Source organism: Quercus robur, chromosome 10 (genome assembly GCF_932294415.1).
Source record: "Quercus robur chromosome 10, dhQueRobu3.1, whole genome shotgun sequence".
NCBI classification, from domain to species: Eukaryota; Viridiplantae; Streptophyta; class Magnoliopsida; order Fagales; family Fagaceae; genus Quercus; species Quercus robur.
Genome location: NC_065543.1, coordinates 40,098,625 through 40,123,707, shown reverse-complemented (window position 1 = coordinate 40,123,707; position 25,083 = coordinate 40,098,625). Strand labels below are relative to the sequence as shown.

Genomic DNA, 25,083 nt, shown 5'->3' with positions numbered 1-25,083 from the left:
AACCCGGTGGTTCTTAATGGGGATGAATATGAATTGTAGGAGAATTGATGGGAATTGTAAGAAAATTGACTTAATTCAAGGTAGTCACCCTCCATAGAGAAAGAGGAAGATTAAGAGAGAGAGAGAGAGAGAGAGATGCACTAATGCACTAAGAAATTGGTTTATTCTTCCATTGAAATCTAATATTGAATTATAATCATGTATTTATAAGAGACCAACTCTAATGTCATTGGGCCACATGGCTCAAGATAATTGGCTAGTTATAATTCAATATATGCCCTATGAATTAAGTCATGTGTTAAATGAGCTATATGTGCTCAAATCCTAACTAACTCATCTTAATCCTAATCTCAACCAACTAGTTAATTACTTAACTAAAGATTACAACAATTATTTTATATTCCTAACATTCTGGACCAAATAGACCCTCTTGTCTCACCCATCCTTTTTTGGCCCAAAAGAAGGCCACCATCCAGTCCGTTTGGACAGTACCTTAAGTCCCGAAGGAATTAGGCCAGAAAAATAAGCCATGAACAAGGATCAAAGTTCAAAATTCCTTTATTATTCTACAATCTGTGGTAATATGTGTGTTCTTCATGCATTAGTCTTGGTCCTTGGACATGACCAAGTTGAAAACAGAAGCCGTGCACACAGCACAACATGTTACCTAACCAAGTCCGTCACTTCAAAGAGCCAAAGTCAAATGGTTGTTCTTCTTTCCACTTTCCCTCCTTTCCTTCATACGCGGTGGCGGGCCAAGCACTCTCTGACTCTATATACAAATAGGAAGCTCAGTTGAGTCGAACCTTATTTGTTAATCTGAAAATTTTTTTTGGTCGATTGCATTGTCATTCATTACTCATGTAACTCATCACTATCCCATCATAAACAGACATTGGTCCTGTCAAAATAAGGTCCTGAAAAAGATTGTGGCGTTCAATGCAGCGTGTCACTCTTTAACGGAAACTGTACACTTGCTCTTGATATATTATTCATCATTGGTCTGACAGATTTCTTTTTCTAAGATCCTAAATTCAATGCAAACCCAACTGAATCAAAGCCAAATTGCTATTTTTTTAGTTGAGACAAAAATTGTATTAGTGAATCCAAAGAATAAGTATTATACAACAAGCCCATTGATCTCCAGACAAGAAAGAAGCAAAAGAAAAAAAGAGAGGGGCCGAGAGAAAATAGCATGAGAATACAATGAAAGAAGCCAAATGCTTCACTGGTCATCCAAACCCAGAAAAAACAAAGAAAAACAAGAGAAACCCATCAACTACGATATTTACAAAAAAAATAAAAAAGAAAAAAAGAAAGAAGAAGAAGACAGCGTGTAGAAGAAGAAGAGAGAAAAAGAAAGAGAATCTCAAAAAGAAAAAGAAATAAAGAGAAGAAGAAGAGAGAAAAAGAAAGAGAATCTCAAAAAGAAAAAGAAAAAGAGAAAGAGAAAAAGAAAAACCTCCACATGAAGCAACCCAATCCACAGAATTCTTATACAGCAAGAACAGTAGACTTGGCGGCTATATCTTTTGATTCTTCAGCACTCTTTCTCTACATTCACAAACTTAAAATAAAACCCTCTCTCTCTTTCTCTCCCTCAACTCAGAAATCGAATCCTATACATTCATACGTACACACACATTGAGAATACAACAATGGGTTCAAGTAGCAGAGAAGAAAGGTCCGAAATCGCATTCTTCGACGTGGAGACCATCCGACGCGGCCAAAGGACCGCCTTGTTGGAATTCGGGGCCATCCTGGTTTGCCCTAGAAAGCTCGTCGAGCTCGACAGCTACGCCACCTTGGTCAGACCAGCTGATCTCTCTTTCATCTCCACCATGTATCCACGCAGCAATGGTATCACTCGCGACGCCGTCGTTTCCGCCCCTACATTCCTCCAAATCTCCGATCACGTTTACGACCTTCTCCATGGTCTCTCTCTCATATAGTCTTTGTTTACTTGCTCAGAAAATTGTATGTTCTGATTATACTTTTAGATTTTGTTTTAATATTATCTATTAACTATGTAAAAATAGCCAAAAGAGGCAAGTTTTTGGATTCATTCTAATTATACTAAAAAAAAAAAAAAAAAAAAAAAACCTTTTATATTTATTTAAGGCATTTGATCAACATGGTGTGATGGAATTTCCCCCCCCTTCAAGTACACCCTTTTGTTTTTGTTTTATATTATATTATCTATATATAAAAAAAAGAGTGAATACGTTGAAGTTACAATATTTTTAGTTTGTTTAATTTGCACAATTTCATTGGCCACTTTTTTTTCTTTTTTTTTTTATTGGAATGTATAAAACTACAGTAATTTTACTACGTTATTTTTAGTTTGTTCAATTCACAATGTTTCACAAAATAATAAAATATTAACATAATAAATTGACACAATATTTTCAAAATTGTTGAGATATTAATTTCTTATAGATCAAAATAAAATAATAAAATATTGTATTGGAACCAATCACAACTAAAAATAAAGTTATTGTGCAAAAAAAATGTTACATTCACAACATTTTTCACAACACTTTTATAACAAATTATAGGTAGTAAATTATTATTGGTTCTAATTTAAACTTGCTAATGAAATTACTTTTTTGCCCACCAACCTGGAACAATCTATTAATTATAATTTGTTATGAAAATGTCGTAGACATAACATTTCTTTGTGAAAATGTTAAGACATTTTGTTGTTGTCACAATATTTTCAAAATTATTGAGCTATCAATTCTTTACTATTATGAAAATGTTGTGTCATTTTGTTGTATTTTTAAATTTTTTTTATTAGTTTAGTCACCGTTATTGAGCCAAAATTTACTATTTCACATACAATTTTATTGGCTTTACTTTTTATATTTTTTTTTTAATTTATTTACGCACTATTTTATGTAAAAACACATAGTTTTACACACAAACACAAACACAAAAAAAAAAAAAAAAAAAAAAAAAAAAAAAAAAAAAAAAACACTTTTCAACCTTTATGTTTAGGTTAATTTACAATTCCTCTTTTAACTTTAAAAACAAGCAATTTTTCCCTTAATATTTTGGAAAAGAACAAATATGTCATATTGTGATTCTCTAAGTTAAACCCTAATGAAATCTTATGATTTTTGAAATTTTTTTTGTGTAATATCTAAAATACTCCCACTAAATTTTAACATCCCAAAAAATTTCTTCATGTATTTTAAGTTTTAAATGGTAGTAATGCTTCGAAAATTGGAATGATAATATAAGGTGTTTTATTTGTTATCTAAAGAACATTGATTTTCTCGATTTAAATTTTCGAAACTTATAATTTATCTGATGGAAAATTCAATGACACATGCCTTTTGTTAATTTTTTTTTTCTTAGCAAAACTTAATTGCTTATTATTAGAAGATAATGTTATTTGTTATTGATGATGCCGTGAAATCACCAGTGAGCTACACGATCCACACTTCGCTCAATCGAACAACCTGCAAGAAGAAAGAGGTGATCTCGTCATGGGCACTGGTGTGGTGTCGGCCAAATACCCTCCGACGATCAAATTAGAATTGTTCTCAACTCTAGAGTGCTAGAGAGGGTAAATCATGCGTACCTTAATTTGCGAGGGTATTGAGGCTTTTATAGTAGTAGAAAGTCGGCTTTTCCTTCTTGGGGTAGAAGTCTTTTCCTTATGGGACTCCACTTTGAGTAATCCCAAACGTGATGGACAAACATTTCCTTGTAGAGCAGGTTTTTCATTAAGGCGTATCTTCTAGAATTATCCTTGCGCTAATATTCTGATTTCTTTAGGATTCTCTCGGACTTCAAACGTGCACCCCAAGTATTTCAAGTTATGCTAAGCCTTGGGCTCTTCCTTATTGCCGGCCCATGGGCTCGAATCCGTCAGGCCCAATGTCACGCTATTTTTTACCCCTTCAGTTATTATGGGGCCAGAGAATTTGTGACCTCGGCCCACCTTACATTAGGGCCTAAGGCCCGCGCCGAGGAGAGACGTTGCTGAGGACATGCAATGAAAGTCCAAATGGCCTAGGGATGTAGCCGAGGACGATCCTGTTCTCGGCATCCCAAAACCTAGAAGGGAAGAACGGCACGCTATCAAAGGCAGCCCCCAGAGCGCTTTTAGAAGAAAGGACGAGTATAGTAGAACATGCACGAGGGTACAGTGTAGGAGCAGTTCAAGGAAAAACTGTCACTTCCGCATTGAATGTGCCAACAAACGTCCTGACAGCATTAATGAGGAAAGAACCCATAAACAGTATGGCTTCGGTTACTGCAACTAACAGAAGGTGGGGGAAGGCGGCTGATGAGACGAACACTCAAGTAGTTACCTGCCTGATCAATAGATGGAAGGCCAGGATCAACTAAGAAGGGCTATATAATGTAAGAATCCCTCCTTAAAAGAGGAGGAGAGGGGAAAAATCAGGTCTAAGAACCAGAGCTACGCAGGCCGTGCCAAGAAGAAAATCTTCTTGGATAAGTTCAGTTCACCTTTGTACATTCATCTTGAACACCATGACTAACGACCGTCTATTCACCAAGGCCTAGCATTTTAGCCCACTCTCTACAAATTTATTGTTTGGGCTTTTAACATGCGAATCTAATATGAATTTGGGATCGTTACAAATTGAGTCCTTACAATTGGCGCTGTTTGTGGGAAGGCTTGTGCATTGGCACAGACGGCGGTTAGTCAGGGTAGGATCAAGTCCCTGTCAACAAGGGTCCCTCGAAGAGAATGGTTTTGGTAGTGGTGCAAGCTATGCGAAAGTCTCTCCATCATTTCCTGCGGCGCGCAGTTGTCACCCTAACTCAACTACCACCCAGGGCTATACTTTGAAGTGTCAATGACACGGGTAGTCCTAGGGGCTTCTAACATCAAGTCTATGCCCCACACATTAGTCAAGAGGCTAATCCTCGCGGGTCCGGTAGTCCGATTCACCGAATTCCCATAAGCATTAGACAGAACCAAGGTCTTGCATGGTCCTCGGACTCAAACCTATGAGGAAACCAACGACTTAAAGAAAAAAGTACTAGATAGAACCAAAGTATTGCATGATCCTCGAACTCAAACCTATGGGGAAACTAGTCACTATAAAATATAAGTGTTGGACAGAACCAAGGTATTGCATGGTCCTCAAACTCAAACCTATGGGGAAATCAACTACTTAAAGAAAAAAGTGCTAGACAGAACCAAGGTATTACATGGTCTTCAGACTCAAACTTATGGGGAAACTAGTCACTAGAAAATATAAGTGTTGGACAGAACCAAAGTCTTGCATGGTCCTCAAACTCAAACTCATGGGGAAACCAACTACTTAAAGAAAAAAGTACTAGACAGAACCAAGGTATTGCATGGTCCTCGGACTCAAACCTATGGAGAAACTAGTTACTAGAAAATATAAGTGTTGGACAGAACTAAGATATTGCATGGTCTTCGGACTCAAACTTATGGGGAAACCAACTACTTAAAGAAAAAAGTGCTAGACAAAACTAAGGTATTGCATGGTCCTCGGACTCAAACCTATGGGGAAACTAGTCACTAGAAAATATAACTGTTGGACAGAATCAATGTCTTGCACGATCCTCAGACTCAAACCTATGGGGAAACCAACTACTTAAAGAAAAAAGTACTAGACAGAACCAAGGTATTGCATGGTTCTCGGACTCAAATTATGGGGAAATTAGTCACTAGAAAATATAAGTGTTGGACAAAACCAAGGTATTGTACGGTCCTCGGATTCAAACTTAGGGGGAAACCAACTACTTAAAGAAAAAAGTGCTAGACAGAACCAAGGTATTGTATGGTCCTCGGACTCAAACCTATGGGGAAACCAACTACTTGAAGAAAAAAGTGCTAGACAGTACCAAGGTATTGCATGGTCCTCGGACTCAAGCCTATGGGGAAACTAGACACTCTAAGAAAATCTAAGTACCAGACATGGCCTAAGAACACGCTCAGCACCTCGGATGATGCATTTAGCTCCCTAGAAGTACGTGTAAACGCAAACTCAACGTCCCATGGGCGCGAGTAAGTTAGAATTCTGGGATGTAATTCCAAATATATCATATGCACAACCATTCATATACGTTAAAGATAACTAATTCAGAAACCATGAGATTCGCGACAATAGTTAATATTGGCAAAGGCAACAAACATATAATTTCAAGGAAAAAGGAAGAAAGGAATTTCATACGTATGGTCAAAGAGTTTGATTACAAGCAAATTCCAATGTCCTTAAAGCTAAAGGGAAACTAATTAATAGCTAAGCTAAAAACAAATACAAAAGTTGGCCAGGGCTCCTACTTCTTCAATTTTTTTTTGGCCACTTCTTGGGGAGGCCGAACAGGATTGGCCTCAAGACCCTGGGAGACGTCCACTTCCTGGGGAGGCTAAGCAGGATTAGCCTCAAGACCCTGGAAGGCGTCCCCTTCCTGGGGAGGTTGAGCAGGGTTAGCCTCATGGCCTTTGGAGACATCAGCAAGGGGAATGGCTTGAAGGGGCTGAACCAAAAGGGCTGGCTCCTCGGCATCAGAGACCTGAGCACTGACTGTGGACTTGGTAGCCTCCTGGGACACCTCAGAATTCAAACCCCCAGGTGTTTCTGTCACTCCATGAAGCTCTCCTCTCTTAGCCGGCTCGTCAGGAGTGAGAACAAGCTGAGCAGCTTCCGGCTGAGCAGTCTCAGTCTCCTATGGAGCGCTCACAGCCTCTGAGCTGGCAAAGGTGGTCTCACAGATGGCCAGAGGATAGTACACCTTCTCCGCCTTCCACAAGTCGGACGAAACCTCCACACCAGCTCATTTGAGGGCCTCATTCCAAACTTGGGAGCAATATAGCCTGCATACACCAGGGATTTGAGCTTTAAGGATGGTCTGGGTCTCAGCCACCCCCGCATCGAAAGCCTCCTCCTCGGCCTTGTCCTTGGAGGTCTCGGCCTCAGTCTTGGCAAATTCAGCCTCTGTCTTGACCCTTATGGTTTTGTCCCTAGCCCATTCCGTGATGCCCTTATCTCTCACTGCCTCGATCAGTTTCTTCTTTAAATCACCGATCTACTCCTTGGCGATCTCTAACTACTCCTCGGCAACAAGCAGGCACCTTGTTTGGTCCTCGGCCTGTTTTTGGGCACCGGCCAAGCCTGCCTCAGCACTATCCTTGGCCCTAGTCATCTCCTTTAAGTCCTCCATGGCCTTCGCGAGGTCAGCCTCGAAATTTTTAAGAGTTCGCGCAGCCTCTATACGTTTATTACGCTCAAGTTTTGCGGACTTACTCTGCCTCTTAGCTTCATACTCCAACCTATAGGTGCTTGGACGGCCTGCCAATTGAAACAAACACATTATGAATGAGAATCTAGGAGTAAGAGTCGACGGAGTCGTAGGTTTTAAGAGCCTTACCATACCCAGGTACCTCTTCATGCTGAGGAAAACCTCCTGCATCCTCATACTCTTCAACTGGTTCATGTCAGTGGGAAGCAGCAGGGTCCTTTTTAACGCGTCGGCCACATAAGCGCCTTTGCCATCTCCAAGGTTCCTCATGGATGCATCTTCCATTAATGGCTCTCCGTGGAGCATTGAGGCAGGAAGCTAAGCATTCGGCGCGGATTGGGCATCGATCCCTTTCCCCTGGCCTTGATGCTCGATCTTTAACTAATTTTAAGCTCGCGGGGCTTCGTCCTCCTCTCGAGAGGATTGCGATTTCCCCCTGTCCATTGGCTCCTTACCCTTAGAACTCCTTTTTCTCTTTGGGTCGGTGGGCTTAGGCTGATGAGGCAGAGTTGATTAGGGAGGAGCAGGAAATTTGGGTCGGAGAGATTGTGGCTGCGACTGGGAAGGAGAAGACCTAGTCTGGACGGGCTGGGACTGTGGTGGGGGAGTTGGAACACTAGATTACGACCTTCCTTGCGCACCCTTTCCCCTGCTGACCCTCAATAAGGTCGAGCAAACTGGTTGGGGGCTTTCTCTTAAGACCCATCTCTACCCGAGAAGATGTTTCTACTGACAACAGTTCCACCTCGGACAAGTCGGGATCGCCAAGGTCGCTGGAAGGATCCTCGGATGGGTCAGCTTGGTCAAATGCACCGAACTCTTCCTCGGATAATCCCAAATCACCCTCGTTCTCCTCTGCTTGGTGGGATGGGGAAGAGTTCGTCAACGGGATACCCTCCGGAACAGGAGATCCTTCAGAGATCAAAAACCGTTGCTCGGTTACAGTGATTCTCTGAAGCCGAGGATCGTTAGCTCTGATCACATGCTTCAGAGTGGCAAATGACTTCTGGATAGGATTGTACCCTAAGATTTTGTGAGCGGCTCTAACTTGGTTGTCCTCTTCGTTTACAAAAACCACCGCTTTGAGAACGGTTTCCAAATCCGCTCGGTTGGTTAGATGAAAGTGTCGGTGAAAGGCGTGTGGATCTGCAAAAAGAAGGCATGTTCATAATTAGTAACCGAACCATACAAATTAAGACGACACAAAAAATTAGCCCCTTCCTACTCTCTACACCCCACCTGGTTCTCCCTCTACAGTGAGGCAAGGAAGGCCATCGTGCCACTCCCCAGACACAATAAGAAAGTCCTTGTTCAATTCTTTGCTGGACTCGGGGAGGCACTGGATTAGTCGAACCCTATCGTCTTTCGTCTTCAAGTAATAGGATTTACCCTTCAAATGTTGAAGGTTGTAGCACCAGTTTACATCATGATGGGTCAGCCTTAGCCCCATTTTTTCGTTTAAGGCGTCCACACAACCCAGGATCCTAAACACATTAGCGGCATACTGGGTGGGAGCTAATCGGAAATGCCTAAGGTAATCCCTCATTACCGACCCCATGGGGATTCTCACACCCCCTTCTATAAAGGCGAGAAGGGGAATCACCACCTCGCCCGTTCTTCTCTTAAGATGCCATTCCCCCTCCTTGCAGTACCTCAAACTCACATTGGGAGGTATCCTATAATCGGCGATGAACTTTTCCATCGCCTTTTCGGTCTCAACCAACTTTTTTAATTTACCCATCTCTAGGAACTGCTAAACAGACTCAGGGGATGACGGGAGAGGGAGAGGAGCAAGAAAAAAATAAACCTAGAATAGAGAAAGCATGAATTAGTGAGACCAGAAAACTTACAGAAAGGAAGAAAAATTTCTCAAACGGGCTTTTTATGCTGGAGAGAGACTTGAGTTTGGCTGAAAGTTTGACTGAACCCAGAATATGTGCGCCAAGACTCTTAAGTGTGAAAGTGAAAAGATAAATTAGTTCTAAAAATTATTTATACCTCCCATCAAAAGTAACTGTGCGAATTTTCCTGTCCATAAAGGTAAGGAAATCTCCATCGTTAGATTACCATCGCACTGTTGAACGTGGGGAGTACAGAGCCGCCTGCATTTAATGAAGCCACGCTTCACATACTAAGGCTCCAAGAATGTGTCTTGGGTAGACGAAGAGGCTCTGGTACTGATAGACGATAAGGATTGACAAGCTATGACAGAGGCCTGACGTCATCAAAACCCTCCTCTCCGTCCGAGGAGTCGGACAGCAGGATTTTGAGGGACTATTGTGGGGCCAGAGAATTTGTGACCCCGACCCACCTTACATTAGGGCCCAAGGCCAGAGCCGAGGAGAGACGTTGCTGAGGAAATGCAACGAAAGTCCAAATGGCCTAGGGATGTAGCCAATGACGATCTTGTCCTTGGCATCCCAAAACCTAGAAGGGAAGAACGACACGCCATCAAAGGCAGCTCCCAAAGCGCTCCTAGAAGAAAGGGCGAGTATAGTAAAACGTGCATGGGGGTACAGTGTAGGAGCAGTTCAAGGAAAAACTGTCACTTCCGCATTGAATGCGCCAACAAACATCCTGGCCGCATTAATGGGGAAAGGGCCCATAAACAGTATGGCTTCGGTTACTGTAACTAACAGAAGGTGGGGGAAGGCGGCCGATGGGACAAGCACTCAAGTAGTTACTTGCCTAATCAACAGGTGGAAGGCCAGGATCAACTGAGAAGGGCTATATAATGTAAGAATCCCTCCTTAAAAAAGGAGGAGGGTGGGAAAAATTAGGTCCAAGAACCGGAGCCATGCAGGTCGTGCCAGAAAGAAAGTCTTCTTAGATAAGTTCAGTTCACCTCTATGCATTCATCTTGAACACCATGACTAATGACCGTCTATTCACTAAGGCCTAGCCTTTTAGCCCACTCTTTACAAATTTATTGTTTGGGCCTTTAACATGCGAACCCAATATGAATTTGGGATCATTACAAATTGAGTCATTATAGTTATTATTCTTATAAGTTTTTATTGAGTGGATATATTGCCTTTAGTAAATATGTATTAAAAAACCATTATAGTAAAATAGATATTTATATGTTAAATAGCTACCCTAACTCTGTGTGTGATCAAAATTTTTATATGAATGAGATTAACTTTTTATGACATAATTATCAAAATTCTTAAAATTAATATCTCTTTTGATTAATGTAAATCTTTATATACTTTAAAAATCAAATAATATATATATTTGTTTTGTGATATAAATAAAATCTAGAATTGACCTTAACCACCACTATTATTCCACAGCAAGCACGAGCACGTGCTGCCCTAACTAGTGTATATATATATATATATATATATATATATAACTTGGTTCAAGTTACACCTGTTGTAATTATAAGTAATGTTACATCATTCAATATTTTTTAATTGGATGCAAATTTTGACAAATCTATCATTAGATTACCTTATCTTTACACACACACACATATATATATATATATATATATAAACAGAGGGAGAAAAGATTTCTTTTGTTTTGTTTTTGTTTTTAAACTAGCCTCAAGTATGCTCAGGAAGTTTATTAGCTAGGCTTACTTGGATGATTTTTTTTTTTTTTTTAAATCATATTTTTTAATGTGGTTGTGGATTGTGAAAATGTTAGTTTCGGATATTGAAATATGTCTTCTCAATTTGCTTTGTTTGTTGCATATTTTTATTTTTATTTTTTTAAATATGATTTTTTGTGTGTGTATAGGACGGATTTGGGCGGGTCATAATATAGAAGAATTCGATTGTGCATTGGTAAGAGAGGCATTTGCGGAGATTGGTAAGCCCGCACCCGAGCCTAAGGATACTATTGATTCATTGATATTGTTGAGACAGAAATTTGGAAAGAGAGCTGGTGACATGAAGGTATCAATCTCTCTATTCTTGACGAAAAAGCAGCATCTTACAAATATTAGCATTAGTTCTCATTCTTGAAAGATTTTTCTAAGCACAGGAAACAAGCAAAAAAAAAAAAAAAAAGGATTTAATTCTTGGAATTATTATATTATCGAAAGAATTAAAGAACTGTAGAGTAGGTTTAGCAATTAGGACAAAATTGGTTAGTGGCAAAAGGAATTCTTTTAATTAAAAATTAGAAAGAATTTTGGATGTGTGTTTTTCAGCTTTATGATGTATCTATATAGAGTCTTGAGCTATATGATGTTTCCATAAAGGGGTGATCACCAAATTTGATAATTTTTCTTTTTTTTTTTTAATGGTTTTATGCTGTTTTGGAAGATGCTTAAATTTGGATATCAACTTGTTAATTGGCTTTAGGATGATAACCTTCATTTACAAAAGAAAATAATTATTTTCACCAATCTTTGTCATCTTATTATATGCAGTTTAAAGACCCAGTAAATATTATTTTTATCATGTAGACCTTAAAACCTGTTGTTGTTGTGGATCCATAACTGGCCCCAAAAATTTTGGGATTAAAGCCTTAAAACTTGTCAGTTGATATTATTAGAGGCATCTTAGGCTATCCCTTATTTAATTTCGAGAGATGCTACGTTCACAATATTTTTACAACAAATCATAGGTGTTTAGTTGTTATTGGTTCAAATTTGAACTTAACACTAATATTACTTTTTTGCCCCAACAATAATAACCAATAACAACTTACCACTTATGATTTGTTGTAAAAATGTTGTGGATATATCATTTCTTTTTAATTTCTTGTGTGACAAAGACTTTATATGACGACAATTTCATATCTTTGGAGTTGGTGCACCTGGGGAGGTGTATACCAACATTTCTCTCAGCTTTCTTAGCTTTATCAACATCTTAATATGAGTTTCCTTTGTTCATTTATTACTGTTGTTTATACACGATCAGATGGATTTTCAAGTCATATGAAAGCTTGAGGGTAGTTGTTGTATTATAGGTTTTGACTGATTGGAAAATTTGAAATATTGATATGCTCATATTTTTCACTTTAGATGGCCACTCTTGCAACTTATTTTGGGCTTGGAGAGCAGACACACAGGTAATTGTGCAAACCTAAAAGGAGACAGTTGCTCTAGATTAGCCTGGTAATATTTTTTTTCGTCAAAGCTAATCTTTTCGGTGATGTATTCTTCAGGAGCTTGGATGATGTTCGGATGAATCTTGAAGTTGTCAAGTATTGTGCAACTGTTTTGTTCTTGGTAATTTTATAATTTTGAAAGCTATAAAATGTACTTATCTATGAGTGATATGCCACTGCTATCAATATTTTAATTTTTTAATAGATCTCTCATGAATTATATAAATAAAGCAACCGTTTGGTTTGTCTATAAAGATTTGACACGTACTATTTTAAATGTCTTGGGTAATTTGCTTGTACCATGAGAACACTAGTCATTTGAATACTGCATGCCATTAGAAGTTAGACATGCTTTCCTCAGGTTTGGTGACAGTAAACAATCCTACATGATGTCCAGTTGGAGTACATTATTAATTTATTCCACTTCATGCCTAATTCTGTTTTCAGCGGGTGTTTTACTGCAATTGTTAACTCGGATCATTTTTTTATTTGTTAGTTGAGTTAATTTGGTTCCCATTTTGTTCTAAATTGCTACAAAGTATATACTCTCTCTCTCTCTCTCTGAGCTTGCTTTTGGCTCTTTAAACTTCTGAACCATCCATGCCTCTGCCCTCTCTTATGAACACATTTTGACTACATAAATCCTGAAATAAGTAGGCCTCAATAGGAAGAATTAGTGGAGTGCGATGCACTCTCTGATGTAACCTTACTTTAATTCTTTAGTATATATGTTTATTTGAATTTTCAAGTAGTAGAGGTTTTCTCTTCTAGACATTTACATTTAGCTCAGACAGTCCATCCCTGATTGATTGGATGGACATATATTATGTCCTTCCTGGTGCCTTTGACAGAGGCTGAGTATAGTGTCTGGTAGAAAAATGCATGCTTTATACGGTTTGATATTGACAAAAATCTGCGAACTTGCAGGAGTCAAGCCTTGCGGAGGAGGTTGAGCCTAATACAGCTCAACGAAATCCTTTTGACATGGGCCAGCTTAGCAATGAAATGGAGGAGTCGTATGAGATGTCTTCCACAGAGTCTTCCGAGATGTATTCTGTAGAGTCTTCTGAGATGTCTTCTGCAGTTGCTGTCTCTGATGGTCGCAGTGACTTAGCAGGGTTTTTAGAGCCTGATGAAGTTCTTACTTCTTCTATCAGCGCATCTTTTGTTACATTTCATGGGAGTCAAAGAATACAATTATTTCATGAAGCCATTTTGCGGCTTCGTTGTAGTAATTTGGAAGTGCGGTTTGGAATAAATCCAAATATTCATGATTATGCTGGCCGGCCTAAGCTGAACTTTGTGGTTAATGCCCCACAGAATTTATGTAAGGTTCTCGATGCATGTGATGGTATTGCACAGAAGTTTTCCTTGGATTCGGGTAGCAGCTCTGAATGGAGGCCTGTTGTGGATAGGAAAAATGGCAACAACCCTACAGTGAGGCTGCAGTAAGTTTGCTCTTATTATTTTGCCCTCTCTCTCTCTCTCTCTATATATATATATATATTGTGATTGGTGTAAAAAAAATGCCTCAATTTAAGCAGCATTAACGCAAGTTCAGATTGCAGCCCAAAAGATGTTTTTTCCTGCACATTGAACTCTACTGTAGTAGGAATAGGATAGTCCTGATATGTTTTTCTCCATAAAAAATATTTCTTGATTAATACATCACAGCCTAAAATATCTTGCATGCTCAGTCCTACATTCTTGTTAATATATCGGATTTTAGTTAAATTTGTTTTAATTTCTCTTTCATGGATGAAAGTGAAACCATTATTAATATTTTACCCCCCATTTGAGTTTGAAGCACATTCATTTATATAGATGTTTTACTTAATTGGTTACTTTGAAACTGAGGCATGAAGATATTTTGGGATTTAACAGTTGCAACTTGCAACTGCTTGAATTATATAATTATAGTCATAAAATATTGGAGATTGTTTCTCCTGTTTGTATAATATGCAAGAACAGAAAGCATTAATGTAAATGTCGTAAAGTTCTCCATAATTGAAGTCACCTGATGAGATATGTAATTGTTTTGTAACAACAGCATTCCATATACCATATCTGGAGATAATCCATACGAAACAGAGATGTATCAAAAAGATTCAGGCGGCATGCAAAAGCTCGTGTTCAGTAAATATGATACAGCAGAGCTTGATCCCTTGTTCACTCGCGGTACCTTTGTGGATGCATTCTTTTCAATAGATCCATATGACTATCAGCAGAGTGCAGGCATTCGTTTGGTGGCAAAAAAATTGATTATCCATTCTTGATGAGAGAAGACGATCTCTAATTTGCTCAATAGGACCAGTTTGCTCTGTAAATTTGTAATGTTGGACCGAATAGAGTAACATAAAGAAAGAAAATGTTTTTAATGTTAGGATGGAAAGGACCATTAATACTGATGATTGATTGTAAGATATAACTGCAAGATCAGTTTGAATTTTTATGTTATATGTGGCCAACAAATTAATATAAACAGATTTGCGTTTCGAAATTACAGGCAGCAACTATAAACTGATGCTCAACCCGTTTAGATTTTTGTAAAGGATCTGTATTTCAATTTCAAATACACAGAATCTATTTCTATTCTCTTCCTGCAAAGAACGCGTGCGTATATAATTTATGTTTGCAGTAATGGATTAATGAGTTTATATTATGATATTATCTAAATAGGCTACATAGCTATTGGATTGAGACTTTTATGTTTTTATATTGCTGGGCAATGTGCTTCATGTGATTCTTATTAATGAATTATTACTGGTCCATGTTACCTTACTAACGAAACTAATATCTTTGATGGCCCCAAAAACAAAAGATCTCTTTATACTCTTCTGTTTGGTTTAAAAGAAGTCTCTCATACTCACGCACTCATGCATTTGAATAAAACTACGTGCTTCATATGTTTGTCGTTCATTATTATTTTCACATTATGTACCAAAAGAAAATTTCTTCTCACAAATCGCTATTAAGGTGTTTGTGAGTAGTGACAATTGAGATGAATAAAGTGTCCCAAAAGTTTCAAGACTATAATGCTAAGCAAATAGTCTTAAAAAAGAAAGCCAAAATATACTGTTAGTCCTTAAAATTTACTCGTTGAGAGCTTTTAGTCCCTAATATTATAAATGAGTTATTTTAGTCTATAAAGTTTAAAAAATAAGCTCTATTGGTCCTTCTATTTAGTTCCATCAATTTTCTTATGTACATGGCTAAAGGAATAGTGAGATGGCCTATTTTTGACGTGGAATAATGTGTAGCCATTATTTGCACAGGTCTATCAAGCATTTCAAAAAATTATTTTTCTTATCATTTTTGTATAATTAATTTCATCTTTGGCAATGGACATGGCAAACTGTTTATCTGTCTTATGAATGTGAATATGGAAATTGATGTAATATTTTAATGCTCTTATATCATTATGTGGGGACAAGTCAGTGCGGGTAAATGGTCTGGGGCTTCATTAAAATTTCCTGTATAAATAATGATAGTTATTTGAAGATATTGGGTGGCTTGCTAAAATGGAAAATCTGATGTTAAACCTGCTCAAGGACCCAAGGTTATGACTTTATTAAGTGCATCTCTTCACTTCTGCTTCAGGTAATCCTCAAAAGCGCGAACTTAACTGGTTTCTGTCCTCATCTCAATTAAAAGTTGCAAATTCCTCATAAAACTTCTTTGTTGGAAGCATTCCTAAGTGTTTAAAGTTTCTTCCAAGATTCCTTTCACTGAGCCTTTCTCATACTCGCTTCCCTTTGCTTTGTAAATCTTCTTTTACTTGACATCTTCTTCCATCCAGGTCAACTTCTTTCACGGGAACTGCTTCCAAAACAAAGATTCCAAACAATGTTCAACCATGAAATGTGGTATGTATGAGAAGTTTAGTGCATGTGATTCTGTTTAATGGTACAAATATACTTATAAGTTTCAGTAAATAGTAAATGCAAAATGAAGAACAAACCCTTGAACATTTATAATTAATGACATTTATTTTGCTATATACTAAGTTCTAAGTGAACTAGCTGGATCAATTTTTCAAAAACATTCTAATATGCAATTCAATGTCAAACTTGTGATGCAAAGGGCTAATCTCAGTTTCTGAACTGGAACTGAACTCATTGTCACAGTTTACATTTGTAATTTGAAAATTCATCTTCCTAGAGTCCAATTGATCACTCCAATAGTACCTTGTAAGGCTTGTGGCCATTAAAAATTTGTTTCTAACCATTGTAATTGATAGTGAAGGTTTTTCTTTTGTAGGAGGTGCTCCACCTTCCAAAAGCCATCCAAGAGCCAACTCAAAGTACAGACTTGTTGAATATATACAATAGTTCTTTTAGGGACAAACCAAATTTCACAAGATGCTGAAGTGGTTGATTGTGAATGATGGACATTTTTTGCTCACTCCCGTTTACATAGACCTATCACTTTTTGTTGATCACATTAACATGTTATGAAATTGGATGTATTCATATATAATATTATTGGAATATACATCCAACGATCAGGTATCAAAAATCTACACATTCAACCTAAATAGGCCCTTATCTCATCCATCCATCTATGGCGCAAAAGAGAGCCAGGATCCAGTACATTTGGGCAGTACAAGAAATTGGGCCAGAAAAAAAAAATCAGCTCTCAACAAGAATCAAGCATAATATTCCTTTATTATTCTATCTTTTATGATGTCTCTGGTAATGTGTGTACTTCATCTAATTCATTAGAAGGAGGTCAGTCTTGGTCCTTAGACATGACCAAGTTGAAAACACAAAAGAAGCCGTGCACACAACACAACACGTAACCTAACTAATTCCGTCACCTCATCAAGAACCAAAGTCAAATATGGTTGTTCTTCTTTCCATTTTCCTTCCTCTCCTTCATACGCGGTGGCGGGCCGAGCACTCTATAGTCTATATACAACCAGTGGGGCGGGTTATATGATCAGAGTTCCAAATAAAAATGCCTTTAGCATACAAAAAGGAAGCCATAGCTGCCGTGTACACAACCTATAACTACAACATTGACTGCGCGTAGAATATCAGATAAGGCAGTGTTGGAGCATAGACCATATCAACTTCTAGCTCTAGGTTCCAAAATTCCCAGACAATATCCTAGGATATTCTGACCGTACGTGTATAATACCATAATGATGAAGCACCAAATACGGCATTTCAAAGAAAAATGAGGAAAAGGAAGACGAATAGGAAGCTCAGTCAAACCTTATTTGTTAATCTAATTTTCAGTCGATTGCATGCATTGTCATTCATTACTATATGCTACTCATCATGTACTATCGCATCATAAACCAACAACATTGGTCCTCTGTCAAAATAAGGTCCTGAAAAAGATTGTGGTCGTCAATGTGTGTCACTCTTAAATGAAATTGTACACTTGCTCTTGATTTATTATTCATCATTGGTCTGATAGATTTCTTTTCCTAAGTCAGTGAGATCCGAATCAAATTTTCTAACTAATCAATTGTTTGAGGTCATTTCAGATTGTAATTGCCTTATTTTTAAGATCGAGGACTGTACATGCCCGAGAAATAGTTAAATGCTTTAATTACTTAAAAATCTACACAATAATTCACAAATAAAGGCCTGTTTGGATTGAGAGAGAGATAGAAGAGGAAGTGGAGGGGAGTATAGTAAAGTTTGCTGAAAATAGGTTAATTTTAATTTTTAAGTCAAATCTACTCTATTCTACTGAATCTACTCTACTGGGGCTCTTTTCCTCTCAATCCAAATTGGCCATAAGGGAAGGACATTTCCATTCTCTCATACTAAACCCTTGAATGAATGAATGTAAAAAAATATCCTTTTTCACTCAATTCTCTCCTCCCAAACAAAGCAAAATTTTTGAAGTGTTATGTAGAACTCAGAAAACTACTTCAATTTAATCCTATCATTGGTAAATGTTCCTAAAGAAGTTAGTTAATATTCATCCAAAAAGTCATATTAATTTGGAAGAAAAATATGTTAAAACTTATTCAGAATTCGCTTATTTAAAAAAAAAAAAAAAAAAAAAAAAAAAAAAAAAACCATTCACAATTCAATGCTGGAATCTAATTAGAGAATAAATAAATAAATAAATAAATATTTGGATTGAATCAAAAGAGGAGACGTGGATAATAGGACAAGGCAAGGCCCTTAAATTAATTCATGTTTAGCAGATTAGGTATTGCTTGTAAATTTGGTAATTGAGGCTTTGGTTGTACATAACGGCAAGGAATGAATGAGATACCTAGTGTACATCTCGAATTTAACTTCTTGGCTTGGTTTTTCGAATTGTACACGGTATCTTTGCGGTATGTTGAGGCCCGGTATAGTTAAAAGCTTAAAAGATATAGCCCCCTTTTTTTTTTAATTAATTTATTTATTTAGATGTACTCTTATTAACAATTATTATTTTTTAAATAGGGTTTGTAAAATTGGATACAACCCCTCCTCTTATCCATAGGAATGAGACACCAAACCTGTCTTAAATGAGTAGAGAATTAATAGTCCGTTTTGACTGGTGGAGGGAGAGGGACTAGAGTTAAATTAGCTGAAAATAAACTTATTTATGGTCAACTCTAAGCAAACAAGCCCTAATGGTTATAGGAATGAAAAACCTAATGCGATTACTCTAAGCAAAAGTATATGGCTCTTCTAGCAAAGCAAAACAAGGGTGACGACTCTCACTCAACATGTTAAGTGTGTCTTCTCAAAAAAAAAAAATGTTAAGTGTGGTATTGAGCTACATAATTCATTAAATGCCTACTTATTTTCTTAAAAAAAAATAAAAGAAAGAAAAATCATTGAATGCCATTTATTATCCGGCATGTTATATTGAATAGTACCAAATGCTACTTAAAAAAAAAAGAAAAAAAAAAAAAAAAAAAGAAAGAAGAAGAAGAAATACAATTCAAAGTATCCATATCTATTGTATTATTGTATTAATCTATTGAAGATTGCTTGGCCTTTCAATAAGAAAATGAAGAAGAAGAGGAAGAAGAAAAGAATAGTACCACCAAAGAGCCTTTTGTTGATTGGCACGTATGGTGTCCTTTATGGGGTTGGTTAGAGTCCTCAACTCATGGGATGGGCAACCATCCATTTTAAACTGTATTAAAAAAAAATGTTTATAATGCATAGTTGTGTATGAATATTTTAGACTTTAAGGGTCCATTTGAATATAGCTGAAAATTAAAAACTGAAAAACACTGTAGTAAAATAATTTTTAAATGTGTAAATAGTACTGTGAGACTCATTTTTAATGAAAAAATTACTGAAAAGTGAAATTTGTGGGTCCGTGAACAGTACACGATGTGCACTTATTGGTTAAAAAAAGTTAGAAAAGTCAAACTTTGTTGCTACTGTTCATTGAACAATGCATGAACAGTAGCCGCAAGTCTCAAAAATGCGTGAAAAAAAGAAGAAGGAAAAAACGCAGACACAGACGCGCTGGAAATCAACCCAATCCAAACGTACTCTAAATATGATGGGTGGATATCCAAAATTATTCTCAAATTAGAGTTACTAATGGTTTAATTTGAAATTGTATCTCACTCTCTTACCTCCAAGATGCAAATTCCATGAAATTGTATATATCATTTTAAACCAGTAGACAAATGAAATTGTTTATATTTAATAGTTTATTTATATTATATAAGACAAAAAGTTAAAAGTAATGTGAGACCCACAAACACTTGATAATTTAAAAAATAAATAGTAAAACTTATAATTAGTTGCCAAATGCACACTAAAGTACCATTTTGGAATGCACTTAGAATTCTGTTTTTTTTTTTTTCTTTTTTCTACTATTTACAAATCTCAAAAAAAAAAAGAAAAAAGAGCAAAAGCCCAGAGGGCCCAAAATGAAAGGGGGTATCAGAGGAAAACCACCACAAGAAGCAACCCAATCCACAGAATTCTCATACAACAAGAACAGTAGACTTGGCGCCTATATCTTTTAATTCCTAAACACTCTTTCTCAACTTTCACAAACTTACAAAACCCTCTCTCTCTCTTCCTTGAAATCGAATCCTATACATACATACATACAGGCACAATTGTGAAAATCAGTACAAATTCAAAACACACAAAAAGCAATGAGTTCGAGTAGCGGAGAAGAAAGATCCGAAATCGCATTCTTCGACGTGGAGACCACGGTGCCGACCCGATCCGGCCAACGGTTCGCATTGTTGGAATTCGGAGCCATCCTGGTTTGCCCTAGAAAGCTCGTCGAGCTCCAGAGCTACTCCACCTTGGTCAAACCAGCCGATCTCTCTCTCATCTCCACCTTGTCCGTACGCTGCAATGGTATCACTCCCGACGCCGTCGTTTCCGCCCCTACCTTCCTACAAATCTCCGATCGCGTTTACGACCTCCTCCACGGTCTCCATCTCTCTCTCTTGCTCTCTGTTTGGTTGCTCAGAAAATTTTGTGCTCTAATTTTACTTTGAATTTTGTTTTAATGACTGAGGTGGAGCTAAGTTTCTGTTTGGTTGATGAGAAATGTGAGGAAACTGTAGAAATTTATAAAAGATTTTTGTTGGATTGAGTCTTTTCGATAACTTAACTAGTTCAAAGTAGTTCAGTTAGGGTATATATATATAATTATTTTCCTTTCCCTCATTTTCTCATCAACCAAACAGAGGGAGAAAAGATTTCTCTCGTTTTCTTTTTGTTTTTTGGTTTTTGGTTTTGTTTTTAAACTAGCCTCAAGAATGCTCATGAAGTTTATTAGGCTTACTTGGATGATTTTTAAAAAAAAATTAATTTTTAATGTGGTTGTGGATTGGGAAAATGTTAGTTTCGGATTGAAATATGTTTGCTTTTTTAGAAAAAGAAGAAAAACATGGTGCTTTTAGCCTTCTTAATTTTCTTTGTTTGTTGCATATTTTATTTTAATTTTTTTAAATATGATTTTTTTGTTTGTATGAATAGGACGGATTTGGGCGGGTCATAATATACTAAGGTTCGATTGTGCAAGAATAAGAGAGGCATTTGCGGAGATTGGTAAGCCCGCACCTGAGCCTAAGGGTGCTATTGATTCATTGCAATTGTTGACACAGAAATTTGGAAGGAGAGCTGGTGACATGAAGGTATCAATCTCTCTATTCTTGATGAAATTGATGAAAAAGCAACATCTAATAAATATTAGCATTAGTTCGCAATCTTGAAAGATTTTTCTAAGCACAAGAAACAAGCAAAAAAAAAAAAAAATGGATATAATTCTTGGAATTATTATAGTATCTAAAGAATTAAAGAACTACAGAGTAGGTGTAGCAATTAGGACAAAATTGGTTGGTGGCAAAAGGAATTCTTTTAATTAAAAATTAGAAAGCATTTTTGGATGTGTGTTTTTCAGCTTTATGATATTTCTGTATAGAGTCTTGAGCTATATGATGTTTCCATAAAGGGGTGATTACCAAATTTGATAATTTATCCTCTCTTTATGGTTTTATGTTGTTTTGGAAGATGCTTAAATTTGGATATCAACTTGTCGATTGGCTTAAGGATAATAACCTTTATATACAAAAGAAAATAATTATTCTCACCAATCTTTTTCATCTTATAATATGCAGTTTAAAGACCCAGTAATTATTTTTTTATCATGTTGGCCTTAAAATCTGTTGTTGTCGAGGATTTATAGCCAACCCCAAAAAATTTGGGATTAAAGCCTTGAAACTTGTCAGTTACTATATTATTAGAGGCATCTAAGGCTATCCTTATTTAATTTCTTGTGTGACAAGTCAGGAGACTTTATATGATGACAATTTCATATCTTTGGAGTTGGTGCACTTGGGGAGGTGTATACCAACATTTCTCTTGGCTTTCTTAGCTTTATCAATTTCTTAATATGAGTTTCCTTTGTTCATTTATTACTATTGTTTATACACGATCAGATGGATTTTCAAGTCATGTGAAAGCTTGAGGGTAGTTGTTGTATTATAGGTTTTGACTGATTGGAAAATTTGAAATATTGATATGCTCATATTTCTCACTTTAGATGGCCACTCTTGCAACTTATTTTGGGCTTGGGCAGCAGACACACAGGTAATTGTGCAAACCTAAGAGGAGACACTTGCTCTATATTAGCCTGGTAATATTTTTTTCGTCAAAGCTAATCTCTTCGGTGATGTATTCTTCAGGAGCTTGGATGATGTTCGGATGAATCTTGAAGTTGTCAAGTATTGTGCAACTGTTTTGTTCTTGGTAATTTTATAATTCTGAAAGCTATAAAATGTACTTATCTATGAGTGATATGCCACTACTATCAATATTTTAATTTTTGATAGATCTCTCATGAATTATATAAATAAAGTACTTGTTTGGTTTGTCTATAAAGATTTGACACATACTATTTTAAATGTCTTGGGAAATTTATTTGTACCATGAGAACACTATTCATCTGAATACTGCACGCCATTAGAAGTTAGACATGCTTTCCTCAAGTTTGGTGACAGTAAACAACCCAACATGATGTCCAGCAGGAGTACATTATTAATTTATTCCACTTCATGGCTAATTCTGTTTTCAGTTAGTGCTTTACTGCAATTGTTAACTCGGACCATTCTTTATTTGTTGGTTGAGTTACTTTGGTTCCCATGTTGTTCTAAATTGCTACAAAATATCCTCTCTCTCTCTGTCTCTTTCTCTCTCTCTCTTTCTCCGAGCTTGCTTTTGGCTCTTTAAACTTCTGAACCATCCATGCCCCTCTTATGAATGCATTTTGACTACATAAATCCTGAAATGAGTAGGCCTCTCTAGGAAGAATTAGTAGAGTTCCTTGCACTCTTCGATAACCTTTCTTTAATTCTTTAGTATATATGTTTATTTGAATTTTCAATTAGTAGGTTTTCTCTTTTAGTCATTTACTTTTAGCTCAGACAGTCCATCCCTGATTATTGGATGGACATATATTATGTCCTTCCTGGTGACTTTGACAGAGGCTGAGTAGAGTGGCCGGTAGAAAAATGCATGTTTTATAAGGTTTGATATTGACAAAAATCTGCGAACATGCAGGAATCAAGCCTTCCAGATATATTCACTGCAAACAGTTGGGTTTCCCCAAATGCTATGACAAGAAGTCGTAGTAATGTAAAATCAACTCCAGAGGGGGTGAGTCTAAAAATAAATACTCCCCCATCAAGTTCAAAGTTAAATGATGATCCAATGCTATCTCCTACAAATCAAGAGCCAGAGGAAAAACATCCAATTTTATCTCTTCTGACACGCATCACAGAACCTAATACAGCTCAACGGGATCCTTTTGACATGGGCCAGCTTAGCAATGAAATGGAGTCATATGAGACGTCTTCCACAGAGTCTTCCGCAGCTGCTGTCTCCGATGGTAGCAGTGACTCTGCAGGGTTTTTAGAGCCTGATGAAGTTAATATTTCTTCTATCAGCGCATCTTTTGTTACATTTTTTCGTGGGAGTCAAAGAATACAATTATTGCATGAAGGTTTCATTTTGCGGCTTAGTTGTAGTCGTTTGAAAGTGCGGTTTGGAATAAGTACAAAATTTCTTGATCATGCTGGTCGGCCTCGGTTGAACTTTGTGGCTAATGCCCCACAGAGTTTATGTAAGGTTCTTGATACATGTGATGGTATTGCACAGAAGTTGTCCTTGGATTCAGGTAGCAACTCTGAATGGAGGCCTGTTGTGATTAGGAAAAATGGCTTTGTCAACTACCCTACAGTGAGGCTGCAGTAAGTTTGCTCCTATTATTTTGCTCTCTCTCTCTCTCTCTCTATTGTGATTAGTGGAAAAAAGAAATGCCTCAATTTAAGCTGTATTAAAGAAAGTTTAGATTGCGGCCCAAAAGATGTTTTTTGACTTTTTCCTGCACATTGAATTTTACCATAGTAGGAATAGGAGTCCTGATATGCTTTTCTCCATAAAAATATTTCTTGATTAATACATCACATCCTAAAAAATCTTGCATGCTCAGTCCTACATTCTTGTTAATAAATCGGATTTTAGTTAAGTTTGTTTTAATTTCTCTTTCATGGATGAAAGTGAAACCATTATTAATATTTTTACCCCTCATTGAGTTTGAATCATATTCATTTATATATATGTTTTACTTAATTGGTTACTTTGAAATTGAGGCATGAAGATATTTTGGGATTTAGCAGTTTCAGCTTGCAACTGCTGCTTGAATTATATAATTATAGTCATAAAATATTGGATTTTTTTTTTTGTTTCTCTTGTTTGTCTAATAAGCAAGCGCATTAAGCATTAATGTAAATGTCATCAAGTTCTCCATAATTGAAGTCACCTGATGAGATATGTAATTGTTTTGTAACAACAGCATACCAAATACCATATCTGGAGATAACCCGTACGGAACAGAGATGTATCAAAAAGATTCAGGCAGCATGCAGAAGCTTGTGTTCAGTAAATACGATCCTGCAGAACTTGATCCCTTGTTCACTCCTGGTACCTTTGTGGATGCATTCTTTTCAATAGATCCATATGACTATCAGCAGAATGCAGGCATTCGTTTGGTGGCAAAAAAATTGATTATCCATTCCAATTGATGAAAGAAGACAATCTCTAATCTGTTCAATAGGACCAGTTGCTCTGTAAATTTGTCATGTTGGACCAAGTAGACTAACATAAAGAAAGAAAATGTTTTTAATGTTAGGATGGAAAGGACCATTAATACTGATGATTGATTGTAAGATATAAATGCAAAATTTGTTCGAATTTTTATGTTATATGTGGCCAACAAATTAATAAACAGATTTGCATTTCCAAGTTA

The 25,083-nt window shown here is 36.8% G+C and overlaps 2 protein-coding genes across 2 annotated transcripts; both read left to right on the top strand.

The window, feature by feature from the left end:
• The first annotated feature begins 1,410 nt into the window (after positions 1–1,410).
• LOC126704459 (protein NEN1-like) lies at positions 1,411–14,934 on the top strand. The gene is made up of 6 exons (XM_050403496.1): positions 1,411–1,935; positions 11,005–11,162; positions 12,239–12,285; positions 12,382–12,445; positions 13,252–13,772; positions 14,375–14,934. Exons 1-6 carry the CDS (start codon positions 1,659–1,661, stop codon positions 14,598–14,600), a joined length of 1,293 nt encoding a protein of 430 aa, XP_050259453.1. The 5' UTR covers positions 1,411–1,658; the 3' UTR covers positions 14,601–14,934.
• Positions 14,935–20,252: 5,318 nt separating this feature from the next.
• Positions 20,253–25,083, top strand: LOC126704458 (protein NEN1-like). The gene is made up of 6 exons (XM_050403495.1): positions 20,253–20,702; positions 21,255–21,412; positions 22,321–22,367; positions 22,463–22,526; positions 23,337–24,025; positions 24,631–25,083. The coding sequence occupies exons 1-6, from the start codon at positions 20,417–20,419 to the stop codon at positions 24,857–24,859; spliced, it is 1,473 nt and encodes a 490-aa protein (XP_050259452.1). The 5' UTR covers positions 20,253–20,416; the 3' UTR covers positions 24,860–25,083.

Bases quoted from the DNA above. Each gene is read 5' to 3' on its own strand.
- LOC126704459 (XM_050403496.1), top strand. From the start codon at position 1,659: ATGGGTTCAAGTAGCAGAGAAGAAAGGTCCGAAATCGCATTCTTCGAC. The intron at 11,163-12,238 runs GTATCAATCTCT...TTTTCACTTTAG, and splicing joins AGAGAGCTGGTGACATGAAG to ATGGCCACTCTTGCAACTTA. The intron at 13,773-14,374 runs GTAAGTTTGCTC...TTGTAACAACAG, and splicing joins AACCCTACAGTGAGGCTGCA to CATTCCATATACCATATCTG.
- LOC126704458 (XM_050403495.1), top strand. From the start codon at position 20,417: ATGAGTTCGAGTAGCGGAGAAGAAAGATCCGAAATCGCATTCTTCGAC. The intron at 20,703-21,254 runs GTCTCCATCTCT...TTGTATGAATAG, and splicing joins CGTTTACGACCTCCTCCACG to GACGGATTTGGGCGGGTCAT. The intron at 22,527-23,336 runs GTAATTTTATAA...GCGAACATGCAG, and splicing joins GTGCAACTGTTTTGTTCTTG to GAATCAAGCCTTCCAGATAT.